At 35.5% G+C, this 13,488-nt stretch overlaps 1 protein-coding gene across 1 annotated transcript; it reads right to left on the minus strand.

Moving 5' to 3' along the window:
* LOC120013447 (THO complex subunit 4D-like) lies at positions 1–5,381 on the minus strand. The gene is made up of 6 exons (XM_038865252.1): positions 5,161–5,381; positions 4,536–4,774; positions 3,545–3,688; positions 3,389–3,457; positions 2,364–2,551; positions 1–428 (listed from the first exon to the last, which is right to left on the minus strand). The coding sequence occupies exons 2-6, from the start codon at positions 4,740–4,742 to the stop codon at positions 236–238; spliced, it is 801 nt and encodes a 266-aa protein (XP_038721180.1). The 5' UTR covers positions 4,743–4,774; positions 5,161–5,381; the 3' UTR covers positions 1–235.
* Between the last annotated feature and the right edge of the window lie 8,107 nt (positions 5,382–13,488).

Raw genomic sequence — 13,488 nt, forward strand, 5'->3', positions numbered from 1 at the left:
TATGCAAGAAATCTTCTTCTTTTTTTGGTCCTGAAACTCACCAAATCAGCTTCATTTACATTAGAATGGCAAACATATCAGCTAAAGTAACACCACTCAATAAAATTTTCTAGCTGGGCATCCACTAAAATTTGAGCAAAATCAAGGCCAATTACCACCATTACAGACGACTTTTTAAACTATCAGAAGCGAAAATCTCAACTATATTTGAGAGCTCTAACATACGAAATGTTTACTAAGTCTGCATGGCTTCAGCATGATACTTCTCCAAGTCCTTGTCAAGTTCATCAGCTGACTTGTCAACAGGTTGCTTTCTCCCACGGCCACGGCCCCTCACCCAGCCTTGGCCCCGACCCCGTGCTGTACCACGGCCACGGCCATTCCTCATTGCCCCACCACCATTCCTCATCGCCCCACGACGGCTTTGGCTGCCACAATCATCAGAAACACACATCAATCACACAGCACTCAGTGATAGTAAACTATCAATTATAATTATAATTCAGATAAAAAGCAAAGCCTTGGATAAAAATACAAACACCTACACATGGTAATTGTAACAATGGCAAACTCTCAATAATAATTCAGATAACAGCAGAGCCTTAGATGAAAATACAAATACCTACACATGGTAATTGTTGCTAATGCTTTAAACAACATTAGCAAGCGCTATTGTAGGAAGCATCTACTCAGTACTGTCATAGTGCAGCTGCCAGTAAGGGATATGATCTTTGTTTTATCCCACGTCTAGACAATATTTTTAATTAAGAAAATAATATTAACTACGAAAGTTCAATAAAGACAACAAAAGCCAATCTCAGAATGGTCAACTCTATTTGATTGCCCCAATAGCAACTGTTTCTTCTTACATGTTGTACAAAGCCCTGGAGCTAAAGTAACAATGAAGAATTATAATGAACTAATTATTCCCAATTCCTACACAAATTTTGGCAGTGTCAAAAGACAAGAAGACAACAATAGTCAATAAGACCACAAATTTCAGTGACACTTTTAAGTTCTACCCAGGACATGCCAATTACAAGGTCAGAAAACAAATATCAGACAAGTTAAAATATAATCCCAAGTAACACCATCATGTTACACATACTGAGAATTCATTGTATCAAATTATCAATTTCTTTGGCTAAAAGATGGATCAATCATGCATACAGATTGCAATAAAGTTCCTTGCCAAGCAATTGAGCCATTTACATTTTGAACATGACCAGGATCAAATCGACCGGGCACCTCCAAGAAAGCTTAGAGAGGCTATAAAGTAATTACATGACATCTTCATCACGCCTCAGCAAGCATAAACTTAGTCCAAAATGAGCAAGAAAGTTTAATCAACTTCACACAAAGAAGATATCATGGAAAAAAGAGCTTAATCCAGCATAAACAAAACATTCTTGAACATTTTACATGCTCAGTAAGAATGATCTTCATACACAAACACTTGAGCAGTCAGTTTATGATGCTTCATTTGGAATGTATGTCTGCCAGCATGGGATGTAGAATGCACTGTCATGTCAAGTATTGAGGTCACAAATACAAATATATAAAGGATGCATCAAATGAGGAAAATAATCAAGCAGATAACAGTATCTACATATGGATGAGGTACCCCCCATTTAGACCTGCACCAGGCCTGCATAACAATGGATGTCACTCCTTAAAATGACAATGGAACTTTCAACACCTCTTCGCAGTCTCAGCAGGAATAGCACTTCAAATGCGTAGAAATATTCATTTACAGACTTTATGCATGCTCTCTGAGCCATGTATAGATAATTTTTGCAATAAAAAAAAAAAAAAAAAAAGTAGACCAGGAAGAATGAAACAGTTATCCAAAAAATTATATACTTGAGGTTGCTAAACCGAAATAGTTTTCACCACTCAACCAGGCCTGCAAAAAAGGTCAGCCATAATTGCGTTTAAAAGTTGATCTTGTCCATAAATGAGGGAAGGAGAAAAGATAAATGCTGAACTTAAAACTAAGGCAGTATATGGTAAGAAAAGAATTAACATATTTAATACGAGAATGCTTCCATTCAAAATGACAGCTCTATAATTAGAACCATCACAATAACAAGTTTCAACATAGCCATCTTCAGATAGCTCGGCAATTTAAGCACCATCAACTTTCATGCTTAAGCTACAGCTAAACAGAAGTGCTTAAAATTTGAACAGCTAAAGTCCCTGAAATCCTTGGAACTCACAGACACAAATTTTTAGAAAGCAAAAAAAAGGAAAAAAAAAAGGGGTTAGAAACAAATATAATCAACAACCATTAAATGAATAGCATTTAACCCTAATCAACTTCTTGCAAAACATAAATTCGAACAAAACAGAAAATCACATACGTCACAACGACCGTTTTATTCCTCCTTCCATTTACTCCGGTTACATTCACACGAGCCGAAACAGGAATTTCCGCATTGGCACCTACAACTTCAAGCTTCATAGGTTTTCCATCAAGCAAAACATTGTTGTATCGCTTAAGAGCTGAAAAGGCATCACTTCGTCTAGTATATACCACCTCAGCAGAGCCCTGTAACCAAGTATCAAGCATTTAATGGAATACAGCAAGGCAACACAGAGCAAATCATTATTACTATTTTATATATATAACGTGTGTAGGGGATGTGAGTTGTGTAACATACCAAATTGACCTAAAAGAATTTGAAGATCCATGGAGCTCATTAAGCCCATTGGACTCACAAAGTACTTGTCCAGAATTATCTTATGTTTGGTTTCCTAAAACTTATGAACAATCATAATGTTTCATTAAAGAAATTCATAATATTTGGTGCCAATAATGCATCGGTAATTAGGTATGAAGTATGCATGGAATGCAACTCAGAAAGATTGTGAAATGAGGACAAATCTCAATTTCAAAATCAACTGTGTAAGATCATTAGTTTTTTGGCTATACAATTGGCTTAGATTGTATTGATGGCAATAAATTTCACTTTAATGTAACCAAGGCATTTACATTGGCAAGAAATTCAACCATAAAAAGATAATGCCTTAGTTGTATTTGGGGTGTTGCTATGCAAAAAAAGGTCCATATGCGACATCCAAACCTTCAAATTAACTTAATCATTTCTCTTCTCAGGATTATCATCCTCTAAATTATCATTAACCTCCTAGCCATTCCGCATCCTCATCACATAGCCAGAATGTAGCCAGGCAAATCAGCAACCACTATTGCTGATGTAATTAAGTTCCTCGTTAGAAGCACCAAAATTAACATAACCAATATCTAAAACCAGCTAATAAGTAATCAAAATAACCCAACTAGAGAGACATATAAAAAAAATAACTAGAGAGCTGGTTCAGAAATAAAACCACACAGGAATAATTGAAGCTATAAAAAAACACTTACACCAGGGCGACCATTTTTGTCATAATGAATAGCATAACGTTTCAGATCCCCAATCTCAGCAAAAAGTTCCTGAATCACAAAAAACCACAGGAAAAAGGAAAGATCAGAGATCTGATTCGAGGAACATTTAAGATAATGATATAGTCCAGATCGTACCCTTATATCTTCGTTGGACACCCCAGAGTCCAAATTGGAAACATATAACTTTGTGCCAACTTCAACTCCAGATATCCCTGCAGCTCTTAGGCTATCTTCAAACAAATCATGCTGCCACGGCAAACTCCTGGTTCTGCGAGCAGGCTGATTAAACGATCATAAAATATCAGCTTATTTAACAGAGACAAAAATTAGCTTTCTTCAACTGCAATCTGATATCAATATATCATAAAAGTCCCCAATAAGAATAAAAAGATAGCTAAAAGAGTAGGATCCAGGTTGGAAACTGTTTAAGCAGCCTGGAATTGAACATCAGCAGATTGGCGTGATGGATGGTTAACAAGAGTAAAGAATTGATCCACTGCATCTAAATCAGTGCTATGCAATAGGTGAGAGCTCCAGTTCTGTAGTTCAGCAAAGGAAGCTACTTGCAAACTGCCAAGAACTAGCACAGGAACTGAAATCTTGCACCGAAGAAATTCCACAAATAGCAATATGATCCATCATAACCATCCCCGGTTATAACAACCAGCCATCCAACATAAGAGAGTGTGCAACTTCATAATATTAACCATGTGTGGTATAAAGAATTTGACACCAAAATTTCTCAAGTGATTTCATGGTACAGATGAGCTCCATCTTGCTTATTCACCTAACAAAGCTAATGTGCAAGAAATTCCAGGAAGTAGCATTGCAACTCATTGGGCACCAAAGTCCTCCACATCTAAAATGTGACATCCGTAGCAAAGCCCCAAAAAGTATAACCCAAACCAACCACAAGTTCAAACAAGTCTTGATGAAAAACAGTTTAAATACAATGGTGTTGCTAATGCATAAGCGACTGTGCCAAAATGAGCTTCTCCATAAACAAAAAAACCTTAGCAATTCGCTGTGTTCAAGATTCTAAAGCAGAGTTAAGGATCCTCTCACATTCGAGCAAATATCAGAATCTCAATCATACGCATAAAAACATCCATGGATTTGAGCTTGCCTTGGCAATCATGTAGAGTGATGGACGAGCATTCACTGCCAGAGGACCTCTTCGAACTGGCCCAGTCATTCTTTCGCCACCTAAGGAGCCACTTGGTCTGCGGCCACGGCCACGGGCACCGCCACCCCTACCCCTACCCCGTCCTCTTGCTCTCTCCCTATTCCTTTTTATAAGGTCATCAAGAGACATATCAAAAGAGGTGGCCATTAATCCAAGAGAAAACGAGGCAGCAAGTAAACCTGCAAACCAGAAGCGAAAAGGTGGAAAAACACATTATAAAAATTCAATTTTTAGGCATATAGAGTGTCAGTGAGCCCCCATGACAGGATTAATACATAGAAACAGCTTTCTATAACAATAACGATAAACATTATCACATAAAAATCAACAGGACAAAATAAGATATTGCTTGCGATGCCTCCAGCATTACCACTACAGTCACTCTCATTCAAAAGAAAACAAAAATCAAACACAATTCGAAATCGATAGGAGAATATGCCTAACTCAAGACAAAAACATTCTGATCTCCAACTTATAGTTCTGAACTCAAACTACAATTTAACAATCACACATACAAAGTAGACACAAGCGCGACATAAAGAGAGAAAAGCGAGAGAGAAAATACCTGGAAACAACCAGTAAAACGATGGCAAAGAGCGAGGCGCAGATAGAGAAGGAAGACCCCAGAGAGAGGATCAGAGAAAACTGTGAGAGATTACGACGGGAGAAACTTTATATAGAACGTTCATATATCATATATGGTGGGATTATGGTGGAATGGAGCGAACTGAATTGGAACGAGTTAGGGGCTTCGTAACCTTCGTTAGGGTTTTTCATAAATAGAGAGTCAGGGAGGGTTATCGCTGCCTATTTAAGATTTCTGTGGGTAGGGGTTGGCATTGGCCCGGAAATATGAAGCCCAAGCCCCGACTTACCATTCGAGCTTTGGGCCAGATGAAAATGAAAGCTCAGGCCCAGGCCAGGTCCAAATAAGTCGGACCAATGGGCCGTGGGGCTAAGCTTCAGGTCAATGGGTCATTGTCAAGACCCAGAAAAGCTTCTACTCGATCTGCATCTCCTTTGTGACAATGGAAGTCAGCTTTGGTGGAGTTTCTTCAATCCAAGTTTGGAAACCTGGGGATTCAAGGCCTCTTTTAGCCAGGAGATGAGCCACCATGTTGGACTCCCTACAAACATGAAGAGCATCCCACGAGGAAAAGTGCAGCAATAAGAGTTTGATCTCCTGACCCAAGGACCCCTAGTTCTACATATTTTCAGAAGTTGTCTTCTCATTTATAGCGTTAATCAGCAAAAGACTGTCTCCTTCTCATAGTATATCATAAAAGCCCATATCTTTGGTGAATTGTAAGGCAAAAAGGCGGAGGAAGTTTTTGTCAATAAAGGATTAAGGGCCACTAGTCGAAACTCTGTACTTGCCTCCATTAGGAACCCAGCTTCATCCCTAATAATACAGCCAAACTCATTACGTTGCTCCTTAACTATTACTATTTTTTTGACATATATATACAAAGATTCTCTTATGCGGACACCCACAAGTTAACATAATTTGAGCACTTCTATCTCACACGTTGGATCTATTGGACGGTTGATATTAAAACATTTTGGCTTCCCAAATTTCAACCCGTTTTGGTGCCCTAACCCGACATTCTTCCGCCTCTCATTTTTCTTCCAACTCCCGATTTTAGTTCCCCTTCTCCTCTCTCATTCAGATTCGCATCAGAAACCGAACACTCTCCTCTAGCTTGAAAAGGCAACACTCATGACCTTCATCTCCGGCTTCAAGGATTTCGCCCATAAGATATATGGGTTTGTAATCGCGACATTGTTGCTGGAGGAAGATGATGCGAGTATCGTGCATCTTGGCTCGCAATTTATGTTCAGCAATGATGGACTTATGGACCCGATTTATGTCCAACATCATCAATAAGAGATTTGCGGTTGCCAATCCTTCACAGAGGCTTTCAAATTCTTGAATTTGTTTTAGATTCGTTGTTTTATGCATATAGAACAAATTTGGGTAATAATCTAGTAGTTGTTTACGATTTGTGGATATAGTTTCAGATTCTGGGTAGAAACCCTTTGTTTTTTGTTTGTTTGAGTAAAATTGTTGGGTTTAGGAGTTCTTGTTATTGTGACAATTCATTCTTTTGAGATTAGTTGGTTTAATATATGACCAGGTCGGGTCTTAAGAAACGAGAGGAAGATGTTTGGCATAAATCGTTGCTACTGGAGGAAGAATTCTTGATAGAGGAAGAGGAATCTGAAATAGGGAGGAAAAAGATTTGAAACCCTCTATGTTTGCTAATCGTTGATGTCGAGAGTTGGAAGAAAAACGGGAGGTGGAAGAATGCCGGGTTAAGGCACCAAAACGGGTTGAAATTTGGGAACCCAAAATTTTTTAATCTTAGCCGTCCAATAGATCCAATGGCTGTGATAGAAGTTCACAAGTTACATTAACTTGTGGGTGTCCACATAAGAAAATCCTTGTATATATATTTATATATATATACATATATATATACATATATACATACATACATATATATATATATATATATATATATATATATATATATATATATATATATATATATATATATATATATATATATATATATATATGCAGACATGCAGTAGATCACACTTCTCCTTTGATCTTATAAGCTTTCTATAATCTACTTTTTATGTATTTTACTAAATAAACGGTTCTAAGACTTATTTGCATGGATTTTGGCCAGCTAGAAAGACGATGCACATACACTATTGTGTTTTCTTTGTTTCGTCATCAAGGACATTTTAGATTTTCTTCCAAGCCGACAGAAGTAGGATCTTTGTGTAGACTATTTGATTGTAAGTTTATGTTGCGCCATTTGTCTTCCTGTATCTATATCTATACAACATTATATTACGGAAGTTGAGAGAAAATTTACTGAATTTTTAAAAGACCACGTTAGCTTTAACATTCAACATATTATTGCCACCTAGATAATAATTTCAATTAAATTAAAAAAAAGGATTAAAGTTATTGTTGCTTACGATTTCTCAAACCCCTCTTCATCTCCTTATGTACGATTCAATTCACGCCTCTTCACCTCTTCAGCTTCTACGGTCTTTGTTCTTTGTTGAGTCTAGGTGGATTTCCATCGATTCCCCAATTGTTTTGCTATTCGCCGCTTTGGATTCTGGGAACATTAACGCATGTTGATTTGCAGAACATTAAATCTAGGTTCGCCTTCCTCTTTCACGCGTCTATTCAATTCCCTACATTTATTCGATTTTGTTTCCTTGCAGCTCCTCTTTTTTCCCACGGTTAGTTTTCTTGCCTGTTTTCCTGTTATGGATTTTCTATTGAGGTTAACCAATTAATCTCTTCAACGTTGGTATTCTTTGAATATATGTATCTTTATTTGTGTTTTTAGCTCAAGTATTGATTTACGTGTCACCCGTTTGTTGGGATGATAGACAAGCGATTCCGTAAGTACAAAAATAAGGTATTTAGTGATAAAGTTTCTGAATTTTTTCCTCATACAGTTATACTAGTGCAATTCATAGTCGTGCTTTAGATTTTGGCCTGATAAAGAAATACAACAAAAGGTACTAAAGGGGATGGCCTAAGGACAACGGTAACACTCTTCTAACTTTAAATATATTTTTTTCAATTTTCATTTCCTTAGTTGCTACTGTCATATGATTGAAAAATGATATACATACATAATTTTTCAGGTGCATAATATACATGCCAACTAGGCATGCCACATGGATATATTGACACAAAACCCTCAATGCCCACTCTTTTTTCCCGCTTCTCTCTCTTTAGACTCTCTCCTCTATTAGTAGTAAAACACACTGCTAATACGTAATGCATTAAATACTGGAAAACAAATACATTGCAAAAACATAATGTAATAAGGTACTACATGATAACAATCAAACTTGCCAAAAAATGGGAAACAACTGTCAAAACATAATGTAATAAGTCACTGCCATGATTAGCTTGGTTAAATACACTGATAATTCGTAATACATTAACAACTGAGAAACAAATACACTGTAAAATTATCATGCCCACCGGCACCAATGACAAATGAATTGTAACTCTTGTTCGGTCGAATTCTAGCAATATCATTAATCTCTAGTTGCATTTTCACACTCAGGTTTATTTATTTGTTACACACGAAGAATCTAGAATGATAAGGACTTAGATCGTGGTAGTTGATATCTTCAAATAATGTAATCTTCCCCTTCCCATCGATGGAAAGTCTACCAACAAGCCTCGCCTTGTTATCCAGCCTCCTGCATGTAAATATCATATATTTGTAATCACCATTCGCATCCTTTGTTATTGACAACAATATTGAAACATACATTTGTTTGATAAATACATAAATTTAGTGATTGATAATGTAATAACTCATATAATATCAACACCAAAATGACATGACTGTCATTATTACACTATCATACTAGAGTGTAATAACTCAATGCCATAAAAAGTGAAACCAATGTATTTAACAAGGAAAATGACTATGTAATAAACAGCGACACTAAATACACTGGTAATTCGTAATGCATTATAAACGGGCAAACAAATACAATGTCAAAAATATAATGTAATAAGTCACTGCTATGAAAAAAAATGGGTATACCCAGTGATAAAGTCTCACCATGAAAGACATATTAAGGGAATGTGAATGTTCATCAACAACAAATTATTCAATTTTTTTAGCAAATAATAGTTCAATCACAACAAAATCTAAAAGGAATAAAATTAGCATCCACCACATTCAACTCAGTCACAACAAATCCATACAGAAACACAAACATAAACTCCAGTGTTCATCAAAATACGTTGAATAAGAGAACAAGAACCTGGAACAACTAGGGAAACATTATGCATACTGGCAGTGTAGTTAGAAAATAATAAAATGATTCCAATCAATTCACCCAATTCAATCCACTATCCGGATAATTACATTTTTTGTTATGACAGTGCAATAACCCATTGTCAAGCTTCACAAGGAATCCATAAGACATTCAATCAACTGAAAAAAGCTAACCAAACAATCAAACAAAAAAAAACAACATGACTTACTAATCTCAAATACATTATGCATAATAACAGTGTAGTTAATATATTTTTCAAACAAACCATAAAACAAAATAAACTACTAAATCATAGAATGAGACGACACAAACTAAATTCCCCAATTCTGCATTATACATTCTGCAAGTGTATTTATATCACTTTTCTAACCAAACAATGAAACAAAAAAAAAACTATAGGACCTACTAATTCCAAATACGTTATGCATACTGGCAGTGTAGTTAAATATATTTTCCAAACAAATCATGAAACAAAATAAACTATTAAATCATAGAATGAGACAACACAATCTAAATTTCTCAAACTGTCAGTGTAGTTAACTATATTTTTCAAAAAAACCATGGAACAAAATAATTATACTTTTCGTTATGACAGTGCAATAACCCACTATCAAGCTTCACAAGTAATCCATAAGACATTCAATCAACACAAAAAGCTAATACACTGTCAAATGTATAGTGTAATAACGCATTGGAGCATACCTTCGACATGGGTCTCCATTTTTTGGTGGCTGTTTCGGTCGACAAAGGGTTGGGCTAGGTGCTCCTCACGTAGGGGAGTCCATTGGTGGTGTCGAGTTGCCAAATCGACACCGAAATCAGCCAGATCTGTGAATTTTGTTAGGTGGATACCCATGGCTTCATGGTGAATTTTCGACAAAATCAACAACCAGTGACAACAAGTGGTGACTGGGCATTGCTCCTGGGGGCCGAACGCTTCTTTTGGAGGCAGCGGCCGTCATATCGATGGCCGGACAGCGGAAGTCTGATATTGACCGTGAGAGAAAAAGAGAGAATCGCGTGAGAGAGAGAGGAGAGGAGAGATAGAGGAGAGATAAAAGTGATTTGTAGGGTTTGATTTTTTATTTTTAAATTTTGAATTTGCCTAGTCAGCATATCCAGTCAGCTGCACATCATTATGTATCTTTTATGTATACAAATCCTATGTATGTATATCACTACTGCATATGATTACAACTTTTTCATGTAGTCAACCACAGGAAGTCCAAAGCTGCATGTTTAGATTATAAGTCTTGGATTTAGTCTTTATTTTTTTATTCAAATTTTCTTTTAAAAAAGGTGGAATGGTTGAAAAAAAATTTTCTTTCAGGTTCAATTATAGTTTTCGCTTTCTTAAATTATTTTAATAGTTGTTTGGTTGCTAGGAGAATACAATAAATTAGAGGACTTTCTATTTTGATTGTCACTGAATCTTTTTTTTCCTGTCGTGGTCATGAAAGCATTGCCGAAGAAAGTACCAGAAGTAAAGAGCAGATACAATACATGAAGCATTGTGTTGATGTTCCTTTAGTGCCTTAGTAAAAAGATTTTATTGAAATATAAGCAAATTAATATTTATTTTCTTTGTACATAATCAAAAGCCTCTACCGTTATCACTTTTAGAGATGAAAATGTCTTCAACTCTCTATTTGTCAAATTAGCGCAGGTATACGCCCAAGTCATGGAGCTCGAAATTAGGCTTGATGTTCTACAGGAGCATTGAGAGATGAGAATCACATATTCCAGTTTGGTTCTTGTTTCTCTGTTCCTATTTAGAGCATTAGGGTGGTATGTTAACTTCTCTAAATTCTGCGCAAGGAACCACAATTGACTTTTGATAAACTGCTGATAGACAACTAGTCACTGAATGTGAGAGGAGTTGATGTTGTGCCGATATTCACATGGAGTGAGGGTGAAAAGAGATTCAACTGATGCTTCTTCTGACTTTATAATGACATGCAAACTTGCAATGAAATTTTCATTTTTGTAGTTGGAAGTAATCAAATTGAAGTTGTTCGAATAAGGGATTTGTGTAATAAGTACTTCCCTTTTTTGACCAAAATATTGCTTAAATGATCAAAGTTTTTTGTTTATGTTATAATAGTAGGAGTTGCTTGGAACATTTTAGGGTTAATAAGAAAATGGTTGAGATTCAAGGTTCTATTCTAAATGTGATTTATCACTTCCATATTTTTGTATACCCACGCTATTGGTTTTATAAGGTTTGGTTGAGTATTTTTAAATGTTCTATAGGAGCATCATTATAAAACATTTCACCATTACCATGCACATATTATGTGTAATTTCTTTTCCAGATCACATGGTGTTTCTTAGTTTGTGGAATACAAGTATTGTTGGTTTTATTCTACTTGGATGGATGATAATGATAATGAATGAGGTTTTTAGTTTTTTACCATAAAATTCATGTCTCATGTAACCAGAAACATTGTTCATGTTCTTTTGGTTCTTGCTTCTGTGTAGCTTAATCTTGTACCTATTTTAGGCCATCCCACATGATGCCCTATTGTTTTCTCTTTTTCTTTGGTTGATATATATTGTTTCTTATTAAAAAAATGTACCTAGAAAACATGCGCTTGATGAGTATGTAGACAAGTGTAGTAGTAGACGAAACCATGTCTTCTTACTTTGGTCTCGGTCCAGAGAGGATTCATTTGCATTTTGCACAAATGAATGAAATTACTTTTGTTTAAAGGAAACATGGCTAAACAAAGATTTGGTATATTTTTAAGGTTTCTATTATGGATCCCCACGAAAAAAATTGTTGCTTAAATTATTTTTGTTGTTATGTTTGTTTTTTCTTTGTTATTGTTAGGATGATTATGGTTGTGAGACTTGCTTATCACTATATCTATCTCACATAAGTAGTAAGATTTTTGTGCTCGGTTCGCTAGACATGTAATACACTGTCTTAAAATAAAAATAAATAAAATATAGAATAATAAAAATAAATTGGATTTAGTTATAAAAAGAATAAATTGTAGGGTAAAAAGAATTATTGGGAGGGTTTAAAGAATATTTGAATTAAAATTAGGGTCAAATAAGTAAATGAATTAAAAGTAATGAATTAAAAAGAATAAATAATGATATAAAAAAAAAAAAGAGATTAAAGTGGTTGAAGGTCTGTGTATATTAAAACAAAAGGGAAGCCACCCTTTTGCACTCCACCACCTCTGATCAGCCACTTCTGGCGGCATTCCGGTGACTTTTCCGACCAGTAAAGGTGCTCCAAGTTTGAAACCTACAACCACACTTCATTTACTTAAAGAAAAGAGAAAGATTAAGGTAAATTTTTGGTTCTAGGGTTAGGAGTTAAATGGGTTTTGGGGTTTTGATTCTTTGAGAGTTTCCTTTGTTCAATAACTCACAATTAGATTCTAATCTTCTTATATTTCTAGGTTCAAGTGAGGTTTTTGAATCAATTCAAGAGAAGCCTTTGTTATCTTGATTTGGTGGAATTACCAAGCTCCAAGGTAAGGGTTATTGACTCAAATTGCTTTAATTAAGTTTGAGTTGGGATGAAAAATAATATTGTGATATGATTTTAATTGTTTAACCGTAGAGAATTAATGTAGAATATGAATTTAGTGGAAATGAGGATATTGTGGAGTATGGAATGTGGGATTTGAATGGGTTGATGAATATGGGAACTAAGTGGAGTTTATTTCATTAAATAGGTTTGTGAATTGGCTTCGAGTGTATGTTGCTTGTTGGTGAGAATTTCGAGTCCACTTCGAGGTAGGGATTTGTTGGGTCTAAATTTAACCTTACTAGCAAGTGTACTAGTCGGCGACTACAGCATAATGATAAGCAAGGGTCGAATCCACAAGGATGGAGTTATGTCTAATCCAAATGTATACTTGTATGTATGTATGTATGGACAATGCAAACAAAAGTAAAGTTTTCACTCAAGTTTGTTTGGTTTAGTAATTAAACTAAAGACAAGCAAATAGTAAAATGTTTTTGGTATTTTCTTGGAATAAGGATGCAAATTACGCTAATGCAAACTATCACTAATGCGACTAATATG

The sequence above is a fragment of the Tripterygium wilfordii genome, chromosome 13 (genome assembly GCF_013401445.1).
Source record: "Tripterygium wilfordii isolate XIE 37 chromosome 13, ASM1340144v1, whole genome shotgun sequence".
NCBI lineage: Eukaryota > Viridiplantae > Streptophyta > Magnoliopsida > Celastrales > Celastraceae > Tripterygium > Tripterygium wilfordii.

Excerpts from the sequence above, each read along its gene's own strand:
- LOC120013447 (XM_038865252.1), bottom strand. The coding sequence starts at position 4,742 with ATGGCCACCTCTTTTGATATGTCTCTTGATGACCTTATAAAAAGGAAT. Across the intron at positions 3,458-3,544 it reads TGTCCAACGAAGATATAAGG|GAACTTTTTGCTGAGATTGG; the intron begins GTACGATCTGGA and ends TTTGTGATTCAG. Across the intron at positions 2,552-3,388 it reads ACAAAAATGGTCGCCCTGGT|GGCTCTGCTGAGGTGGTATA; the intron begins GTAAGTGTTTTT and ends ACTTGGTTACAG.